General features: G+C 39.3%; 1 protein-coding gene across 2 annotated transcripts in view; it reads left to right on the top strand.

The window, feature by feature from the left end:
- TMTC1 (transmembrane O-mannosyltransferase targeting cadherins 1) overlaps window positions 1-23302 on the top strand; it is a 256134-nt gene that overhangs the window by 149184 nt on the left and 83648 nt on the right. For both annotated transcript variants that reach the window (XM_036865656.1, XM_036865655.1), the window contains exon 9: window positions 21727-21848. In XM_036865656.1, coding sequence (XP_036721551.1) covers window positions 21727-21848 — 122 coding nt within the window. The remainder of the gene's footprint in view (window positions 1-21726; window positions 21849-23302) is intronic.

Below are 23302 nucleotides of genomic sequence, written 5' to 3'. Positions count from 1 at the left end.
TGACATATGTCAGGAATGTCAGGAAAGTTTGGATTAATTTGGATTGTTTACAGGAGTTAATACTGTTGGTCCTACTCTTTATACTTGCCCTTTTCCCATGTCGTTTAATGCGATTTCCTGTGTTACAGAGGAAACACCACTAAGTTATATTTAAGAGTAATTTATTTGTTATTGATTCTTTATTACATTCTCACAAGGTATCTTGAGATGTTAAGATTTTTTTTATATCTTTTATAATATCGGGGCATGCTTGTAAAAAAGTAAAACGTGAGGAAAAAAGAGGAAAGTTAATGATACCCAGCTTTCCCAATAATGACCTCAACAATGAGACGTCTTTTGAGAACAGACATTAAGCAGTGGAGGTCCGCTCCCCCAGGTATGAGGCTTTCAGGGTTGGCTTTGTTTGGTTTTTTTGTTTTCATTTTCAGTAGAGGTCACAGCTTTGCCCCAGATTTTCCATTCATAGTCTTCTACATCATTCCCTTGAAACCAGCACAAATCTTCGGCTACGTCTCTGGGCCCTGGAAAACAAGTCAAGTTCTCAGGTCTGAAAAGGGATGAATGTGCAGCCTGACCAGTGGAGGTGACCACTAGTGACAACTTGGTGGAAATGGAGAGGCGGGATGGAGTGGGGGTCCTGCATCTTCTCCTTCGGGAGGTGGCTGTGTTCTTCTCTGAGATTTCCCTTCATGTTCCCAGCCTTGCTCTTGATTAGCCTCCATGCTAGTGTGTGTCACAGCCTCCAGCAGCACACTCAGTGAAAGAGCAGACAGATGGACAAGTGGAGACTGTCAGCCTTAGATCTCTCTTTCATTAAAACGCCCACACAACTCAACAAGGAGGAAAGATCGGAAAGTGATTATTTTCTCATTGACATTCTTACCTCATTCCCAAAAGTACTTGGAACAGAAGGAGCTGATGAGAATAAGCATAGTACAATAGGGCAAACCAGGAGATGGCAAACTTTTCTCTTTCTTTTGGCAAAGAACCAGATAGAAAATATTTGAGGTTTTGTCATACAGTCTGTCACAACTATTCAACTCCACCAGTGGCGCATAAATTAGCTGACCCCTGCTGTAGAACATTGTACTACCATAGAGTCATACAGTTGAACTGAACATGCTTTCAGATTTCTGGAAATTACTTTGCATTTAGCTTAGCCAAATAGTACGTTACGGTATTATTGTGTCACATAGATTGCTGTGGAATAACTCTTTTAAATTCCAGAATAGCCATTTTGAAACCTGGTAAAATAAGCATCGTGTTGTAATATTCCAAATGGTAAAATAAAATTGAACTTGAGGAATGAAGATTTCATTTAATGGTTAATGGCTTTGTGCCAATATTAATGGGTTTTTTTTCTTTTCTTCTGGCCTACATTTTTCTTTTCAGTTTCCATTCTCTGGAAACTTCATGTTCTCCATCCTTTGTCCTCAATTCATGAGAATCCTCCTCATACTATTACAGGTCCAATCTTTCCAGCTCATTTACAACCCATCCTGTTTGTCCTGCTTTGGAACCCCTGCAGTCACTGATAGAAGAGGCCCTGTGATGTCTTGCCATGGTCCATCTGTCTGTGACCACCAGTGCTTTGGGAGGAGCCATTGTCTGGGATGTCTCTCTGTCTCAGATTTGGCCAGCCTAGTTGATCCAGGCTCTTCTCACTTCCCTCAGCTGGCTTCTCCACCTGCCACTCTTACCTGTGGTGATAATGTCCTGCTACCGGGTCACAGTTTTCCAAGGCAGTACCTGTAGTCAGTTTTGGCCATGTGCTAAAGCTGAGATTTCTGTTTACGTAATTTTTCTGATGAAAGTTGGAAAATGAGCTTACCACTTCATCAGATGTGATATTGGAAAATGGAGAAGTTGAACTTGCACCTTATTTTAAAATGGAACCCATTTAAAGATCCATTGCTACTGCCTCTTCCCACATACTTTTACATCACTGCTTTGCCGTACATGATACAAGTTGTGACTTATGTTCTGTCACTCTAATTTCATTTGGTAGTCTACTTTAAATTCATGACCAGCAACTTCAGGTGGGAGCCAGGCCCCTCCATGTAAGAGGCAGCCCAGGTGTGGAGGAGCACTGCCCCAAGTTCCAGATCCAGAGTCCCGAGGCTGGGACGAGGGGAGGTTGCAGAGGGGAGTGATTAGCGCTGACCTGAGTCAGGCCAAACTGTGCCCCTGACCCGTGTGAGCTCACCTTGTTCAGCCCTGTTCTTGCACCGTAGTTAGTTATTGTGAGGTTGAACCATGGCAAGCCATGCTGGACACTCAGCACAGTGGCTGGCATGTGGGAAACACTGAGTACCTGACAGCTGTTTTTGTAGTGCTTGTCACCATCACCATCATCGAGCAATCGTCACAGCTCAAAGTCAGGAGCACAATAAGGCCTCTTGTTTCCATTTTGTAGGAATAACCAGTCTTGAAAAACGTAACCCAGTTGACTGCTTTTATTTTGATTCTGTGTATTTCAATTTACAGTCATGCTTTAGATCATCAAAAAATATTTATAACACTGCTGAAGATTGATCCTGCCCTCCCACCTCCCTTTATTCCCCCATCCTAGGTAACAGAGGTTTAAATTCTTGACCTAAGAGCTAAGAGTAGTAACATACTTGCAGGTGTTTAATGTTTAAGCATATTTTGGAATTTGGAAGTAGATATGTTCAAATATCATATAAGAGCAGAATCCTAACATAAAACTAGTCTATCTCGTTCAAAAAATGAATGTTTATCAAGAGAAAGAGAATAGTGACAACGTCACTGACTTATGTACAAATGAACATTGGAGTTATCACCTAAACCTCCAAACTATAGAAATATGATAGATGTTTTTAAGGGTATTTGAAAGTTTACCAGAATAAGCAAGATACAAGAAAAGATTCATTTTCTTTTATTGTTGTTCTTAAAACCTGTTACTGTCATTACCAGATTTCTCCATTCCACTCAGTGCTGGGTATTGGAACAAAATAGCCATTGAAGATGCATCTTTTTATTCAGTGGCTACCTGAAAATCAGAGGCCCTTGTGCAGTCTTCCCAAGGCATTCTTTGTTGTCTATTACTAATATGTCGCCTGGGAAGTCATTTTTCCTTGGCTGCATCTGAACCTAAAGCAGATCCTTCTCATGTTCTGTGTAGTACACAGTTCGGTTGCACTGCTCTGCTTGGCTTTTGATCTGGGCCTGGCAGGAGCTTTTTCACATCATTAAATAATTTGTTTTATTCCTTGCCTTCACATGGCAATTACATTTTCACAAGTCACTCTCTTTAATAAGAAAATGACTTACCTACCCCTCTGATGTTTATACCTTAGATGGAAGACTCACTGAATTTATTAATGGAAGAATTTTAGATAGTTGCATAATGGAAAAAAGGAACTTTCAGACATCAGTAACAGCTTTATTTATTTTTCTTGATTGTATGCTTTATGATTCTCAGCAAGATTTTATAGTCTGTATTATTATTTGCTTTTACTCAGAATAATTGTCACCTTTTGAGTGATAAGCTTAATTTTTAACACATTTTACTATTTCTTTACTATTTACTATTTCTTTTAACTTAATGATTTATACTCTCATAAAAGCAACTCATTACCACTTAGCCTTGCAATGCTTCTGATTGTTTTAAACTCTTAAAAAGGTCAAAAGACATTTTTGTAACTCCTGGAGCCATTCTGTCATTATTTCCATTGAGAATGTGACATTTCTATTTAAAGGAGCACACCCTTTCCGTATTGTTTGAAGAAAACCATGAAATACGTAATTAGGATGCCCAAAAATAAAAGCAGCTAAAACAAGTTCCTCTAAACAGAAAACCCATTGGAAATGCTTATTGTATTGGAAAATACAAAGGAGACTGAAGTGATTGATTGCCAGATTCTCTAGGTGGTTCACTGTAAGTACAAAGCCCAAGGAGCCTATAAAGGAGTGATAAATGCAACGTGGGGAGAATCAATCCCCTCCTTAAAAACAAAAAAACAAGAAAACTAAAATGCCTTACTTTTACACATGCTTTGCCTAAAGAGGCAGCATGGCGTATTAGAAAGAAAACGAGTTTGTCATACAAGCTTTAATGTTTCTGTATTTCCATTATTACACATCAAAATGTTGACAATAGGGTCTTCAAACTTTGTTCTCACCTAAAATATAATCAGAATGAATGAAATAATATATATGGTACATGGGGTTGTTCAGGAAAGCAAGTGCTGTATAAATGCATCTCCACATGGTGTTTCAAGTCAACATTCTGAAATTTAACTCCTGAACTTACCCGTTCATTGTTTCCCTGACCGTGATTTCCCACCTTCGTGCATCCTACTAGTTGCCCAAGCCAAAATTCTTGGGGTTTTCTTGTTGCTTCTCTGTCTTGCTCGTTAATATTACATTCAACCCATCAGTAAATCCTGTCAACTTTTGTTTCAAAATATGTCTAGAATCTGACCACTTCTCACTGCCGTCACTGCTATCACCCTGGTCCAAGCCATTCTCTCTCACCTAGATTATTGCCATAGCCTCCAACTAGTTGGCCTGCTTCTACCCTAGTGCCAGTGGTCCAGATTATTCTCAGTACAGTGACTACCATGATTCTTAAAAATGTAAATCAGATCCTGTCTTTCTTGTACTTAAAATTTTTCAGTGGCTCCTTATTTCTCGCAAGTAAAAGTCATAACTTTTATAATGGCCGAAAAGGTTTTACATGCTCTGTCCCCATTATTTTTCTGGTTTCTTCTTGAACTCATTTCTTCCTATGAAACGAATACTGTGGCTGACTCCTTCATCTCTTGCAAGTCTTTGCTTAATTGCCACCTTCTCAATGAGGCATACTCTGTCCACCATGTTTAGAATTGCAACCCCCTTCTTGTCCACCCACCTTATATTGCAGATACCCCTCACCAGACTATCTTTTTTTTTCCCTCTCTGGAAAGGCAGCGGTTTTTGTGTGTGTGTCTGTTTTGCTAACTGATGTATGCCAAAGAGCCTAGAATAGTGTCTGGAAAATACAGAGAAGATGGAAGTTATTGATTGCTAAATTCTTTAAGTGATTGCCTGTAAGCACAATGCCCAAAGAGACTAAAAAGAGAAGGCAATAATACATATTTGTTGAATGAGTGAGTAATCAGTGATGGTGTTTTACCAAAGGCCTCATTGCTGAGGTTGGAAAAGTTATCAAGAATACTTCGAGGAAGCAAATTATTAGGGAGAGTGTCCTCTAGTATCCTTGATGCTCCTGTACTTTGTGTGTCTCATAGGCAGAGGCCAGGGGTCTGAGTAGCATGACCAGTCTCAGTCAGCAGCCACATATATAGCTGTGTGTTGGAAATGGAAACTGGTCTTGAAAGCTGACAAGGTATTTAGAGACAAGCAGAATAAATTTGTAAGTGCAGGAAAGTGCATTTAGAGAGGAAAAGCCTAGAGGAAATGATAACGTATTCGATATTTAATTTATTGATCATTCATTTGTTCCCAAAAATACGCTGAGTATGGAGAATAAAAATAGAAGTAAACCCAGTAGCTACCTTGAAGAGCTTGGTTTTCTCCACTTTCAGTCCATCCCTCCAGCTCTGAGAGAATTATCCTTCTAAACACAGATATGCCTCTCACCTGCCAAGAAACTTTCCTGCTCTTAGGACTTATCCTGGCGGGAGCCAAGACTATGCTGATGGGTGGCTTGATAAAGTTCTCTAAATGTATAGTGATTTTTTACATGGTAATCATCTATTCTACATCTATGAAGGATGAGCGACAGAAAATGTATTTCAGCTGTAGCATGAAGGCTGTAAAAGAGATGTAGGGAATATTTGGCAGACAGTGAGATGATTTTGGGGGCAGGTTATAGAAGCTCCTAAGATGGAAACTTTTCTTTTTAACTTCATTCTGCTTGAGCAGTTTATACCAGCATTTCTCAGAATATGTTCTAGCATCATACAGGTCATTAAGTAAGGTTACTCTAAATAAAGATCCTGCATTTCAGAAGCACTAGATTTAGAGAAGTTAAATATATTTTTCTTTACTGAGGGACTTCACAAAACCTTTACTGTGCTCTAAGCAGCCTTTTGAGGTTTTTTTTTTTTTATTGGAGTAAAATTGCTTTACAATGTTGTGTTCGTTTCTGCTGTACAATGAAGTGAATCAGCTATATGTATACCTATATCCCCTCCCTCTTGGACCTCCCTCCCACCCCACCCCATCTAGGTCATCATAGAACATTGAGCTGAGCTACCTGTGCTATACAGCAGGTTCCAACTAGCTATCTGTTTTACACATGGTAGTGTATTTATGTCAAACCTAATCTCACAATTCGTCCCACCCTCCCCTTCCCCCCCGTGTCCACATGTCCATTCTCTATGTCTGCATCTCTATTCCTGTCCTACAAATAGGTTCATCTGTACCATTTTTCTAGATTCCACATATATGAGTTAATATACGGTATTTGTTTTTGTCTTTCTGGCTTACTTCACTCTGTATGACAGTCTCTAGATCCATCCACATCTCTACAAATGACCAATTTCATTCCTTTTTATGGGTGAGTAATATTCCATTGTATATATGTACCACATCTTCTTTATCCATTCATTTATCTTTGGACATTTAGGTTGTTTCCATGTCTTGGCTATTGAGTTTTTAAATGGGTATATAGTAAGTGACATTTCTCAAATTTATTTGAATTTGGAAACTTTTTTAGGGCCTTCTTGCAGGATCAGTGTTGTGATAGCATGTTTTGGGAAGTATTGACTTGGAGGTACCAGGGCTGGTGGCTAAGTGAATTTTGAGAGTCCATTCTTGAGCAGTGTTTAAACACTTTCTTGCTGCCATATATGTACCTTCAAAAACAATAGCCACCACCACAGCATCAACAAAACAATTTTCATATTATTATCCCTATAGCAATACCACCTGAAAAAGTGAGAGGTACAGCCTTGGAACAGATTCCTGGAGACTTGGTTTTCATCAGATTGAGGCTGTAATTAGAAATTTGGATGTGGGTATTTGATGCAATGACTGTGACGGCTAAGGCTCATGATGGGATGAGGATACTGAATGGCCATCCATCAAATGCCATAGTTTGGGGAAGTGAGTATTACCTTGAGTAACTGATTCATCCATATATGAAGTGACAGTTTTCCAAGTGAAACCAAAGTGACATGGCATGTATCTCTGCACATGTAGTACTCCCTGTAACTGGAGAAAGCTAAAAATTGTATCTTTATTTGCTTCACTGTTGATTTAAAAAGAAGGTGCTTGACAGAGTACCTCTATGCCTTACCTGAGTGGAAAGCGAGCTGTCCTTCCCACAGAACATAAGTCCTTTCATGGAAGCTTCTTGTAGAAAGGCTGGAGGACAGAGAAAAGACTTCCTGGAGCTTCGTGATAAGCCAGCGTGTGACTGTTTGATAATAAATGGTTGCACTTTTGGCAGAATTTCATGTAAAGCCTGCTTTCATTTTTGTGTCCTGTCTGGCTCTGATCGCCAGAGGCCAGCAGTATTTACAGAAGGACGGCAACTTTCGATGGCCAAATTGGCCTAGTCAGTTTGTGACCCAGCCCCCTGGCATTTGGTATTAAAAAGCGATTAACTGGGAAGAACATTTATTAACATCAACCTCCCTGGCATTGCCTTGAAAACTGTCTCCATTCCAAGGCACCACAATCCCTTTTGATGTGGGTGACTTTGGCCAGTGAACTCTAGTTTTCTGCCTGTTACAGATTTGGGTACTCACTCTGACAGTGTCTTTGCTTGGGGAATAAGTCAATGCCAAGGCTTGTTGGAGAAACACTTTCACCCTTTGTTTTTCTGTCTAGAAGATTTTTTTCTTTTACCTTGTAAGAATTTCCCAAGGGAAAAATGACTCTCAATTAGTTATACATGGTCAAATTCTTGCTTTTATGTCAAGCCTTATATAGATCATATTATGCTGCTTCTCTCTTAGCTACACTTTAGAGATTTATGCTGTTGCTGTTTGGTGGAAAGCAGGCCTAATGAAAAAATGATAATAGGTGTTGGAATGTCTGAATTTGGAAAATTACAAGTATTTGATACTATTTTAAAACCTACAGCCTTTGTCTCCATCCTTTGTACACTCATTAGTCCATTAAATTTGCCCTTTTAGGCTGTGGTAGTTAGGCTGTTCAGTTAAAGGTAAGGGAAGATGCACAGTTAAAGGTAAGGGAAGAGCATTACTTAATCATGTCAGTTACTTGTAAAAAAGAGCTTTTAACAACTTTGATAAAAAAAGATGATCCACTAGGCTTTTATCACCATATGTTTCAGAATCAGGAAAGTGGGTCTTATCCAATGAGATCCAACCTATTTTGATTATAGAAGGTATTTTAATTTTGGATGAGTACATTGATGGAAAACAGGAATCAAATCCATTATTCATAGCAGTTACTTCAGAAGCTCAATTGGACAAGTAAAAATCCCTTTTTTTAGCTGTTAAGAGAGAAGCTTACTAAATTTATTATTACTTTCATATCTTGTAACCTTGAAGTAAGCCAAACATCTCTCTGTAATTTGTTTGATAAAGTAGGATGAATTATAGTCTTTAAGAAATGCTGCTCTAAAATATTTGCATCTTTACTGTGTGAAACTGTGTGAGATTTTTGTGGTTCCTTCTCCTTATTCATTTTAGATTACAGAGGGAAGGGACTGTCCTCTGTGTGACAATCCCAAGTGGGTAGATGAATCATACTTCTGAGTGAGTGTGACTCATGGTGTGAAAAAGTAAAAATCTTGTCTCTTTCTTAACAGAAAATAAGTCTATAGCATCCTGCTTTGGAAGGTTTTGGCAGAGGGACATCTTAGAAATATTTAAGCAGTAGTCATAGGTAGAAGACCACTTCTGCCAAGTGTGTATATTTTCACAGGAACAAAACTATTTATGAAAATGCATCTAATTTATCCTCTGCCTCTTGTTTCCTCATCATCAAAGCTAAATTCACGCATGACTTCATTTGCATGGTTAAATCCATCCTGGTTCTTAATTGAATTCTTACAGAGGGAAAAAATTGGTTAACTGCACCAGCCTCCCTCCCACCTAAGGTCACTTTATTAAGTTATACTTCTTTTTTTTTTAAGATTTTTTTTTGATGTGGACCATTTTTAAAGTCTTTATTGAATTTGTTACAATACTGCTTCTGTTTTATGTTTTGGTATTTTGGCCACGAGGCATGTGGGATCTTAGCTCCCTGACCAGGGGTCGAACCCACATCCCCTGCACTTGAGGGCAGTCTTAACCACTGGACCACCAGGGAAGTCCCAAATTATAGTTCTTAACCAGGGATTCGGCGGCATTACCTGTGTCATCTTTGTTTCACTAGCCAGAGCTGGATGCGGGGAGCATGATGGAAGACCTGGACCACTAGGTGGTGGCCTTTTCCCCTCTGTGCTCTGGACAGGCTCTGGGCACAAGACTGAGCTTCTGCTGACAGTTTTCTCTCCTTGGTCCCACAGGCCCCCTGTCCAGTGCACCACTGATTCTTCTCTGGACAGGGCCTCCCCTGAAGGCAGAGGTATATAATGGGGGTTCTGATGCCTCCCCTCAGTTCCTCCTTTCTCCTGAGTCCACCCAGATAGCTTTGGTCTCAACACAGATGAACACGTAGCTCTTAGAGCTACACTACTGTTGTGATTTTCCAAATCCACCCTCCTGAGCGAATACCTGATATAAATATGAATATCACAGATGCTACAAGAGTAAGTGGTTATCAGAGAAAGACAGATATTGTATGATTTCTCTTACATGTGGAATCTAAAAATACAACATACTAGTGGTTACCAGTGGGGAGAGGGAAGGGGGAGGGGCTATCGAGAGGTAGAGGGCTAAGAAGTACAAACTATTATGTATAAAATAAGCTACAAGGATATACTGTACAACACAGGGAATATAGTCAATATTTTATAACTAAATGGAGTGTAACCTTTCAAAATTATGAATCACTATACTGTACACCTGTAACTTATATAATATTGACCAGCAACTATACTTCAATTAAAAAATAAATTTAAAGTTTTTTAAAGGTTAAAAAAAAAGGAACGAGTAAGTGGTTATCACAGTATTACATTCCTGCAAGATTTAGACATAAACAGTTGAATATTAAAAATGGAGGTTAGAGCAATAAGCTCCAGAGCATGTGTAGATTTAAAATTTAGAAGGCTTTTGTCCACTCAGCTTATTCATTACGCCTCTGTGGTCACTAGAATATGAATGTTCTGTTATTTTCCTTAATAAGAGGGCAATTTCATCACAGTATTTGATTTCTTATGTCAAAAATAATCATTATCCCCCCTCAAGTCTTCTTAAATATAATTTTGACTTACAATTCAGTAACTAAGATCAAATAAATTATGTCTTCCCCTGTTGTGGCTGTGGACATGGACATGTCCGCTCTTCCAGAGGCTGGTTGTCAGAGTGAGTAGGTGGGCCACCTGCAACCATTTACTGAAACAGAATAATTGATAAAGAACCCACGTTCCATGCAGCATATCCTGCTGCATCCCTGCGGATTGTAGAATACTCGTGTCGGCATTTATCTGGCAAAGGGACTCAGAGGTGAGATTTCTGGTCTAGCTCAGCAGTGCCTTACTAGGTAACCTCCAAATTGCTGGGTCTTATCTGCTCTGTGGGTTTCTGCTACAAAACTAAGAGGCAGCAAAGGGCTGAAATCACCCCCCCATGCACACACTTGACCTTGCCTTGGGATCCCAAAGCCACATGGACTGTGGGGAAAGGACAGGCTTTGGGGTGAATCAGACCTTAGTTTGAAACCCTTGTTTCTCACTAATTGGATCAACTTAGATAAGTGTCTTAAGCCCTCTGAGCTTCAATTTCCTCATCTATAAACTGGGGATAATTACCTACATCGTAATATTATCATGAAATGTCAGTGGGACAGTCTCAGTCAAATGTCTGGCATATGGTATGTGCTTGAGAGACGCTTGTTTTTCCTTTACTGTCTACCATTTGCAGCTTACCAGGTGACTTTTATTCCCCCCCACTGCATGAGTCTCTCCCATAGCACGTGTGTAATAATTTACACATTGAACACGACCTTAGAAGAGATCTTGTCTTGCCCCTACCTTTCATCTGTCTAGTCTTCCTCACTTTTTTTTTAAATACACATGTTTCTAGTGCTTTTTCCATTTTTGTTCAGAACCACAGAGAGAGAGGAAGAAAGTTCATTCTCTACTTCTCCCATGTCTCCATAAATTCCTGTAATAGTTTCATTCCAATCAGGAAAAGTTTTATTGAACAACATTTTTCTAATTTACTTAATTCCCTTAACTCCTTACTAGTACTTGATTATTAAAATGAATGGTGACATTCACAGAAAAATAGACAAAATGAAAAGGCAGAGGACTTTGTACCAGATGAAGGAACAGATAAAACCCCAGAAAAACAACTAAATGAAGTGGAGATAGGCAACCTTCCAGAAAAAGAATTCAGAATTATGATAGTGAATATGATCCAGGACCTCAGAAGAACAATGGAGGCAAAGATCGAGAAGATGCAAGATATGTTTAACAAAGACCCAGAAGAATTAAAGAACAAACAGAGATGAGCAATACAATAACTGAAATGAAAAATACACTTGAAGGAATCAATAGCAGAATAACTGAGACAGAAGAACGGAGAAGTGACCTGGAAGACAGAATGGTGGAATTCACTGCTGCAGAACAGAATAAAGAAAAAAAATGAAAAGAAATGAAGACAACCTAAGAGACTTCTGGGACAACATTAAATGCAACAACATTCACATTATAGAGGTCCCAGAAGGAGAAGAGAGAGAGAAAGGACCCGAGAAAATATTTGAAGAGATTACAGTCGAAAACTTCCCTAACATGGGAAAGGAAATAGCCACCCAAGTCCAGGAAGCACAGAGAGTCCCAGGCAGGATAAACCCAAGGAGAAACATGCTGAGACACATAGTAATCAAACAGACAAAAATTAAAGACAAAGAAAAATTACTGAAAGCAACAAGGGAAAAACGACAAGTAACAAACAAGGGAACTCCCGTAAGGTTAACAGCTGATTTCTCAGCAGAAACTCTACAAGCCAGAAGGGAGTGGCACGATATATTTAAAGTGATGAAAGGGAAGAACCTACAACCAAGATTACTCTACCCGGCAAGGATCTCATTCAGATTCGATGGAGAAATCAAAAGCTTTACAGACAAGCAAAAGCTAAGAGAATTCAGCACCACCAAACCAGCTCTACAACAAATGCTAAAGGAACTTCTCTAAGTGGGAAACACAAGAGAAGAAAAGGACCTACAAAAACAAACCCATAACAATTAAGAAAATGGTCATAGGAACATACATATCAATAATTACCTGAAACATGAATGGATTAAATGCTCCAACCAAAAGACACAGGCTCGCTGAATGGATACAAAAACAAGACCCATATATATATGCTGTTTACAAGAGACCCACTTCAGACCTAGGGACACATACAGACTGAATGTGAGGGGATGGAAAAAGATATTCCATGCAAATGGAAATCAAAAGAAAGCTGGAGTAGCAATACTCATATCAGATAAAATAGACTTTAAAATAAAGAATGTTACAAGAGACAGGGAAGGACACTCCATAATGATCAAGGGATCAATCCAAGAAGAAGATATAACAATTACAAATATATATGCACCCAACATAGGAGCACCTCAATACATAAGGCAACTGCTAACAGTTATTAAAGAGGAAATCGATAGTAACACAATAATAGTGGGGGACTTTAACATCTCACTTACACCAATGGACAGATCATCCAGGCAGAAAATTGATAAGGAAACACAGCTTTAAATGATACAATAGACCAGATAGATTTAATTGATATTTATAGGACATTCCATGCAAAAACAGCAGATTACACTTTCTTCTCAAGTGCACACGGAACATTCTCCAGGATAGATCACATCTTGGGTCACAAATCAAGCCTTGGTAAATTTAAGAAAATTGAAATCATATCAACATCTTTTCCGACCACAACGCTATGAGATTAGAGATCAATTACAGGGAAAAAACGTAAAATGGTGTTTTTTGCACTAGACTAATATTTTCCAGTCATGCCTCCTCTAAAGTGCCTTTTAAAAGATTTTTGCTTTTATTTTTCTTTAAACATTTAAAACACACACTGAATGTGACACATATTCCCAAATAAAGTTATGAATCACTTTATTCTCACTTGAGTAAAACAATATGAGAGCTTCCCTCTTCACCTGATTTGATCCTGAAACAACGTAATTGTGTGCTCTTGTGAAGATAAGAAGTTTCAATCCCAGGATCTATTGTTGGCAAGAAGATTTAGACTATTGATTAAAAACAAATCAAACAAAAAACTCTGCAAAAAAATGCAGTCCAGAACCAAGGACCAGAAATCCAAAGTGTCGTTTTATTTTTATTTTTATTTTTTTAACATCTTTATTGGAGTATAATTGCTTTACAATGGTGTGTTAGTTTCTGCTTTATAACAAAGTGAATCAGTTATACATATACATATGTTCCCATATCTCTTCCCTCTTCTGTCTCCCTCCTCCCTCCCACCCTCCCTATCCCACCCCTCTAAGTGGTCACAAAGCACCGAGCTGATCTCCCTGTGCTATGCGGCTGCTTCCCACTAACTATCTATTTTACATTTGGTAGTGTATATATGTCCATGCCACTCTCTCACCCTGTCACATCTTACCCCTCCTCCTCCCCATATCCTCAAGTCCATTCTCTAGTAGGTCTGTGTCTTTATTCCCGTCTTGCCACTAGGTTCTTCATGACCTTTTTTTTTTTTTCCTTAGATTCCATATATATGTGTTAGCATACGGTATTTGTTTTTCTCTTTCTGACTTACTTCACTCTGTATGACAGACTCTAACTCCATCCACCTCACTACAAATACCTCCATTTCATTTCTTTTTATGGCTGAGTAATATTCCATTGTATATATGTGCCACATCTTCTTTATCCATTCATCCGATGATGGACACTTAGGTTGCTTCCATGTCCTGGCTATTGTAAATAGAGCTGCAATGAACATTTTGGTACATGACTCTTTTTGAATTATGGTTTTGTCAGGGTATATGCCCAGTAGTGGGATTGCTGGGTCGTATGGTAGTTCTATTTTTAGATTTTAAGGAACCTCCATACTGTTCTCCATAGTGGCTGTATCAATTTACATTCCCACCAACAGTGCAAGAGTGTTCCCTTTTCTCCACACCCTCTCCAGCATTTATTGTTTCTAGATTTTTTGATGATGGCCATTCTGACCGGTGTGAGATGATATCTCATTGTAGTTTTGATTTGCATTTCTCTAATGATTAATGATGTTGAGCATTCTTTCATGTGTTTGTTGGCAATCTGTATATCTTCTTTGGAGAAATGTCTGTTTAGGTCTTCTGCCCATTTTTGGATTGGGTTGTTTGTTTTTATGTTATTGAGCTGCATGAGCTGCTTGTAAATCTTGGAGATTAATCCTTTGTCAGTTGCTTCATTTGCAAATATTTTCTCCCATTCTGAGGGTTATCTTTTGGTCTTGTTTATGGTTTCCTTTGCTGTGCAAAAGCTTTTAAGTTTCATTAGGTCCCATTTGTTTATTTTTGTTTTTATTTCCATTTCTCTAGGAGCTGGGTCAAAAAGGATCTTGCTGTGATTTATGTCATAGAGTGTTCTGCCTATGTTTTCCTCTAAGAGTTTGATAGTGTCTGGCCTTACCAAAGTGTCATTTTATGAATGCTCTTATTTTAATCTCCCTTCAGCTCTGTGTTCATTAGTGCATCTGGCAGAGCTCCTCAGTGAAGAAAGCTTGGCGTAGGAAAAGCAGTGTTTAAATTGGCTCAGAGAAAATAGAGTGTACAAATCTACTTTTGTCTCTGAGGAGGTATAATTTCTTCATTCATTTCCCCTTTAAAAATTTTTTCCATGTGCATTTATGAGTAAATTTTTGAGCACATGAAAATGAGGAAGTGATATCACCAGCTTGAACCAAGGAGCGTGTGGGTTGGCACCTATGCTCTTGAGATCCTGAACCAAAGCTATTTTCTCTCCCACCTTGGCTTATTTTGTTGATTTCAGACCAGGGAAGAAAAAAGCTGCAAGTGGTACCTTTCCATGCTTACATGTGAGATGCTAATTGTGTTTATGTCATGGGTGGACTGTCCTTCAGCCTCTCGTACTGTGGCACTGTGGCCACTGGGCCTAACTTAGGGTCCCGGTTGACTATATAATCATCAAGGAATTTGGCAGTTGCGACTGAGGCTCTGAGAATCAGCTTTCAATTTTTCTTATTCTCTCTACCCTTGAGACCATCCCAAGATTCCTCTTGCCTCCTGTGTTACTGAAATGGAGTTCAGATTCTAGATCTTGTTGGAATCATTAAGAAGTGGTCTGTTGCATTTTATATTGTAATAGCAGTAAAAATTCAAAACTTTCTCTTCTCCAGCTGTTGAGAGATTGGTCTCAATATCATTTGCCAGATAAAAGCTCTCTTAGATTAGTATTTGTCTTTACTGTTTTTATACAACATTTAGAATTTTCTATAATCTAAGTGGCCTCAAAAAAGGGTGGTTCACCCAAGGGCTGAGACTTAATGGAAATACAACAGTGCAAGGATGGAACCGAGTCAGGAGTGGCCTGGAGCCAGCTCCTAATAGCGCACAAAAGCTGGTGTTCTGACCCTTCTTTAGAATCCACATCTCTGCTTCCATCCGCACCGCATGCTCTTCCACTGTGGTCTATTAGTCAGAGCCCTGGCAGGATACACAGTGCACGGCCAATGGGGTGATTGAAGAGTTTATGAAGGGACCTTTGCAGTGATGTGGGCAGAGTGGAGCTAACATGCCAAGGGACACCTACCAGATGGCCTGAAGGGTCAGAGGAGGGAACTGTCACCAACACCAGGTGAGAGCTGTGACCATGGAGAGGATCCCCAGACAGGAGCTGTGCCTGGAGACAGGCAAACTGAGCCACTGTCAGACAGACGTGAAGCAGGGAGGGGCTGTAAAATTCAAAGGAAAGTATAGACAATAGTGAAGGTCAAGTAGACAAGAGGGCACCCCAGGGGGGAAAAAGAAGTTCAAGGTACATTTGTGCAGAGCTTAGACAGAATCCCATTGCCCCAAACAGCCAAGCTCTTTCTCTCTCTCTACTTCTGGCTTGCCCCTTCCCATGCTGGTCTTGTTAGTGTTCTGAGACCAGTTCTCCTTCCATTTCATGCAGTCTGTATTATCATCATTTGAGAGCATCTAAGGGCTTGTGTAGATTCAGAGCTCATGATGTTTTAAATAAACCTGAGCCTCTGATTTGCTCAAGTGGAGACTCACCGATGCATTTCCTCTGGACAGTAATAGGGGTTTGGGGCTTCAAAAAATTCTTAAAATATACAGAAGCAGCACAGGGAGAGCCCAGGTTCCGTTTTGCAGGAAGGAGACCTGAAGTCCTGTGCAGCCTTGAGGAAAGTTTCTCACAGAAATAACGCAATACAGTTTTGCTGATTTGCAGTTGCAGCTATTGTGAAGGACCCAAAGGTCTCAGGCATTTGAGTTTACAACAAGGATAATAATATTCAATTCCACAGAATTGTTGTGAAGATTAAATAGAATTTTTTAAACTGGCATAAGTTTGGGTTGCCTGCTACAGGGTGGCAATTTGGGAGTCACTTAGCAAGAGAATGAGCCTTGCTCACTGCCCAGCACCCCCAGCGGAGTATCTGGGATTCAGAACAAGAGATGAGGAAGTACTGTGCAGTCAGATAAAGCAGTGGGGATTTAAATTCATTAAATAACTTGCCTTCCTCAATTAAAAAGAATTTCCATAATAATAATAATAGTGATAAATTATTGACTATTTTAATACATTGAAATATTCACAAAATTAAAACTGAATTTCAGTAATGTGAAAGAGGTCACTTTTCCTAAGCAGAAACGTCCCACGACCTTGCGAGACCAAGTAGTAGTTAGTAGCAACGAATGCAATTAGAGAGACATAGAAGGTATGCATGTATCCTGATTAAAAGTACCTCAGTGCTGTCGGTCAGCTCTGTCAGACCTTCGTGAGATACTTTGGATGTTCAAGGACCTCTCACCCCAAATTAACACTGCAAATACTGTGTTTCAGAGGGTTACCAAAAGTGCAAGTTTTCCTTAGTGAGAAGTCTCTAAAATGAACCCCGGTGATGTATATGCAACTTCCGTCACGAATCTTTCTTATTGCAACACAGTTCGCTGAATGCCAATTATGTATGTGCCAGGTATCTGGCTAAATCTAAGTGAGACGGTGACTCCCATCAAGGAAGGCATAGTCTAATGGAGGAAGTAGAGCCATAAACAGATGAGAAAAGAGGGCCTGGTAAGTATGCAGCCCTGCCAGTTGTCAGCTTGGAAATGCCTTACTCCCAGGGCTGAAGAGGGAGCTTTACTGTCATCAACTTCCCTGAAACTGATAAATTAGATGCAGACAGCTAGAGTCTAGAGCTGCCAAATACATCCTTAGGATTGAAGTATAACTGTGCTCTACACAGAACTGTAAGAACATGCTGATGCGCTGTATTATTTATCTGAGACCTGTTTAGAGGTGAGAGAAAACACGACGATAGGAATGATGGTAATAATTACTGTAATGAGGCCTGTTCTCTGCTGCTCTGGAAGGCAGCAGCCTGCAGTAGATGTTGTCTGGGTTGAATGGGACAGGCAGGCATCCTCTTCTCATGACCACTCATCCACACACTGCTGGCCACGTGCACATGCGTGTATCTGTGTGTGTGTGTGTATCTGGCTGTGTGCTTGTGTATGTGTCCTCATCTATGACTTGTTCTTTGAAAAGGAAGCCGGGAGTCGGAAGGGGATGGGATAAACCAGAAGCGACCAGGCTAGACTCAGATTCTGGAGCTGGGGCTCCTCTGAGGTAATTTATGTTTCTGAGAAGCTCACTGCTTTTCCATTAGCGGCTCGCTCAGATGCGTGACTGTGCCGATGGTGGCCGCGTGATTCTCTGGGCGCCCTAAGAGGCATGTTAAGGGATTTTTATCTCTTTGCAGCTCAGGGGAGTGCTTTTCTGTATCCTCCCGAGCCAGGAAAAAAGTCAAGCCTAACACCTATCAGAGTGAATCTATCACACATTTTTCCTACAGATACAATAGGTATCAGTAACCTCTTTTTTGGTTTTGATCATCAAATTAAAACTCAGAGAAGTAAATTAATTTGTCTGAAGTTGCACAGTTAATCAAACAAATAATGTGTGTTATTATTGGCTGTATTATTAGCTGTTTTAATTCTCATGTCTTTTCACACCCTAGTGTATTTGGAATAAATTTCCATTTGCCTCTTTTCCTAGAAATGAATGCACTCTGTGTACTTTGGAAAATGCCACACATTTTCTCTTTTTCCCCAAAAGAAAAAGAATTTTTCATATTCTGTTTGCGTTTCATCTGTATCTGTTAGGCTGAAATAAGCTATAAATTATTTAGCCAACTTTGTCACATCTGTGATCCACAGGACACAAAATTGGATTCTCTCCCAGTCTTTCTCATTCTAGGAAATTCAGCCATGTTCATGACATATTTTTTCCCTAACTTTACAACTTTCTGCTTGGCTGATCAACTTACAGTTTAAAGAAATATATTCTTGAATATTTTCTATCTCTCTTGACTGAATGGGGAGGAGAGAAGATTATCATCAGTTTAATTTGAGACTCAAGAATTTTTTTCATGAATATTATTTTTCTTGAGATAAATAGTGAAACTTCATTGAGTTTGGGCACTGTGCCACTGTCTTCAGTTGAATGTTTTGAAAACAAAGAAAAACACCGCATAAGACAGCCCCTCTGGTAGCAATGCGGAGTGGTAGCCTCTAAGCTCACAACTCCAATGACGTGGACTTTCTCTCTGATCAAGAAACCTTTGTGTTGATCCAGCTGTGCTGAGCTGGGAGCCTCACTTACCTCATTTAATAGTTGAGGCAGGGAAGGGCTAATTTCATTCCTGCTCAAGGTGACTAGTGGTGGCAGGGCCACAACTGGAACATGGACATCAGCTTCTGGACACTGACTTGCTTTTCTTTCTATGCATGTGGGACCCTTTACTCCATCCTTGTTGCCTGTAGGTAAAAGTCAACTCCACACAGAGCATACAACACCCTGATGATGTGTCACCTGCCAACATGTCCAGGGTTATTCCCTGCTTTGTACACTCTGTATCTTCTGCCCAAATGCACCTCGCTGTGACCCCCTCCCCCTCCCCAAGCCCACCACATCTACCTTGTGAGCATTCATTCAATTTTCAACCCCAGATTGTCCCCTCCACCAGGAAGCCCTCTCTGTCCTCTCCCCTTCTCACACCCAGTTTTCTCTCTCACATGGAACATTTATTCATTTATTGATTTATTCAACAAATATTTCTAAACACTCACTAAGTGCCAGACACCGAGCTGAGCACAAACCACACGCCACTGAACACAACTGAGCAGCTCCTGTCCTCACGGAGCTTAGAGTCTGGGGGAGACATTAATTAAAGACAGTGAGCACACAGATAAACACGTAATCACAACTGGGATGAGGGCCCGAAAGGGAACAAACGCCGTGCCTGGAGCCTGCAGCCCCATCTCTTTACCTCCAGCAGCTGCGGCAGCTCTCGGGACCACCTGCTGCAGGGGCTCCGGGACTGGGGAGGGAGGAGGCCAAGGGGCCTCTGTGCTCCCCGGACACCCGGCTCCTCCCGACCTACTGGCTCCCCAGCTCGGGCTTCTGCTGAGTAAAGGCCGGAAACATACGACACCACAGTGAGGAAGGGCCTTCGGTCAGGCAGCAAGGGGTGACACTGGGGGTGTGAAGGCGACGCCTCTTTCAGATCCGCAGTGAGGGCTGATCTCCAATAACCGCAACGAGGTGGGGAGGCGCCTCACTGGGTAAAACACGATCCAGGGACCTGGATGGTGACCTGGTCAGAATTCTCTTAACCCCTGCCCTTGTCTTAATGCTTAGGATTAATTAATAGGGGGTATTACATTCTCTTTACAAATCTTTCTGGGAAGACACATGAATACTTTTGTAAAAGTATTGCAGTTTTTGAAAAGTGTCCAAAAAAGTCAACTATCTCTGAAAAATAAAAGTGCACCTATAAAAAGAGAACATCAATAATAGGCTCAGAGTTCATGAGCGACGCTTGACAAGATGCTCATTCTCTGGGATTTATTTTCAGCTTTGTCAAGAAATATTTGCCTTCATATTACAGAATTCTTATGAGGGTGTTTGTTCTTTTAAAAATTCTATAATCTTTAAATTCTTGGACTGAAATATACTCTGTAAACTGAAAGAAAAATCTAAGTTACAAACACAGCTTGCAGTTTTTAAATATAATGAACTTGTTACTTCTCACCTGTTTTTTTTCCTTCAATTTAAGTGGGTCATAGAAAATATAACATTATTGCATCCATTTGAGTTGAAGGCTTGTTTTGCAAAATTTTTTCTTCTTCTTTCATCTTTTAATTCTAAAGAGTGTGATTACTCTAGGTAAAAAATGAGATCATTACTTACGTTCCCTTACTTTTAAAGGAAATTGTCCAAATCACATTTGTTCATATGGAATTGCTCTTAGAAACTTTATTATTCAATATATTGTAGTCAGCAAAACAAAGATTTTAATAAAATCCAGGTGACAAATGTCTCAAGATGTTTGAAATCTTTTACTTTGTATACTTAAAATATTAGTAGTTTGTAGTAGGGAATCTTATTTATGCTTTTGAAATTCTTTTGTTTAGTCTTTCACAATTATTAAAAGTAATAGGCTATTTAAAATGTTTATAAGAAAAAATTTAAAACTGTAACATGGAAAGTTCTATTTGGTTTTCCTCTTAAACTTTTTTTAAAAAGAAAAAATAATACCATCCAAAACATTTAGGTTTGTTTTAAATAGGCTTTCCTTCAAATATGTCTATTTGGAAATACACACTAGCTTTTACAGTGCCCATTACAACATATTATTAGTAATAAATAGAAATATTAATATGTTAATTATAAGTGACAAAAATCTTTACAAATTAATATATACAATGTAAGAGAAAGGTGTTCTGTCAGTTTAATGATTTATTGTAATGAATTTTGATTCCAAAAAATTTCATGGAATAAATACTTGCTTACTGGCTTATTTGGAAAGATGCTAAAAACACCTCAGCTCAAATGATCTCCCTCATTGGTGCCCCACATTTCACCATTTGCATTTAATTTCGTTCATGCTAAGCTTTGCCTCTCCTGGTGGGCTTTGTGTGGGTTTTTTTTTTTTCTTCTTCTTTGTTGTTTTTGTTTTTTTTGCTTTTAATGTGTTCTGTTTCTGAGAGGACAAAAATTCTCCATGATGCCTTAGTGAGCTTGATCCCACCCAGCTGCTTTGCTCCCTGCAATGAGTTGCCTGGGGCCACAGGGACTCTAAAAGGAGGCAGACCAAGAAGCAGGATGGCTGTAGGGCCAGCCCAGAATAAGGAGTAATGGTCACTGATCATGTTAGGCAAATAGCAGATGTGCTGGGTGGTAAATGTGTGTCAGGGGTACATGCGAATATTTCCATGAGCCAGAGGTTTTAGCCTGAGGGCTTTCTCTGATGAATTCAGCACACTAATCAAAAGGTTTACATTGGTCTAATTTATTCATTCCTTCAATGAGAAGTTGAAAATGAAAGAGATGGTTAAATGCTGACAGAAGTGGAATTAAACCCAGATTAATTTGTCCTCCACTATTGTGTGTTTCAGAGACTGGAGCACAGGGAAGTTTTGGTGGGCTTGTTGTTCCTGGTTTTCCCGTTCATCCCAGCCAGCAACCTCTTCTTCAGGGTGGGTTTCGTGGTGGCCGAGAGAGTCCTATACATGCCTAGGTAATTACTGCTCCTGGATTCCTCTTTACGAGACCAACACTGATGGCTCCAGAGAGACCGTTCTTTGTGTGTATGACAGATCTTTGCGGAGCTAAGGTGTTTATCACCCCAGCTTTAAAAACAGCCGAAGAGGAAGTTGGATGAGAATATTGACCAGAGTATATTCAGAATTTTAGCAGCAATCATTTACCACGACTTATTTGTTCAAGTATCTGTGTTTATTAAACATAATTATAGTAACTTTCTAGAAATATTTGTTGATTTGGATAAAATTATTAACTGTGTTAAGTAGCATGATTTTAATTAACTTCTATCTTCTTTCTCTCTCTTTCTTTGTTCTTTAATTTAAAAATAGGAACAATCTGAAGGAAACTTGTCCTTCAGAAAAAAATTGGTTAAAATTATAAAGGGCATTCAGACATGTATGATTACATAATGCCACTTAGCTCTGAATATGTGAATCATGCTGAAGCTTGTCTGTTCTCTTGTCTTATTCAAACGTCAGCATTCCAAGGCCGAGTTTCTTTTCAAAAGCCTGAAAATGTCCCTGAAATGGTTCTGCCATTTATCCATTGTGTGACCTTCAGTAGCACATGAAGATTTTTTTTTTTGCACCCATGTTTGCTCATTTTTAAAATAAGGATTTTATTAAGCTTCCTAAAATTAAGTAATTTTACGAATTATACATAAGAATGAACTTTTCTCTTTTTTAAATTTTTTTAAGACCTTTTTATTTTTTATTTTATTATTATTATTTTTTTGGCCACACCACACAGCATGTGGGATCTTAGTTCACCGACCAGGGATCGAACCCATGCCCCCTGCATTGGAAGGCAGAGTCTTAACCACTGGACCACTGGGGAAGTCCCAAGAATGAACTTTTCTAAAAGGCAACAAAATAAATACAGTAAACCAAAATATTATCAGGAAATTATTCATTTTTATTTCTTCATTTTGAGTTAGAAATTTAAGTTAATTTTAAACTTAATTTAAATGAAATTAATTTAAGTATTAAATAATAAAATTTATTTCATTTATGGATATTGAGTTAGAAATTTTAAAATGCATATAATTAGAAATGAATTTCATAACCTTCAATTCCCCCCAAAGTAAGTACCTAACAGCTTTCTTAAGACTTAACAGCGTCTTGTTTTGACTTGGTTAAGGAGAGGGTGGCCCTTAATTTTCTTTATGTGTCTACAGCACAGTTTGGGAAGGAGATTATTTCTTGATAAAAACTATTTGATGAGGACAAAAATACAAAATTTCTTTGCATTCTATATTGCCTTAAAATAACAGGCTTATGAGGGCTTGCCAGTACTGAGGAATATGGAGGGCAAAGGAGGACCTCAGTGTCTGTTCTAGATGTGTTTTTGCTTAGAGCAGCTGAGAGTGGCTTCAGTCAGGTTTTGTCTGTAGGACTCCTGATTGCAAGTGGAGTCTGTATTTACTCT

Source organism: Balaenoptera musculus, chromosome 10 (assembly GCF_009873245.2).
Source record: "Balaenoptera musculus isolate JJ_BM4_2016_0621 chromosome 10, mBalMus1.pri.v3, whole genome shotgun sequence".
In the NCBI taxonomy this organism is placed as follows: Eukaryota; Metazoa; Chordata; class Mammalia; order Artiodactyla; family Balaenopteridae; genus Balaenoptera; species Balaenoptera musculus.
Note: the sequence above shows the minus strand (reverse complement) of the source record. Positions and strands in the feature narration are given on the sequence as shown.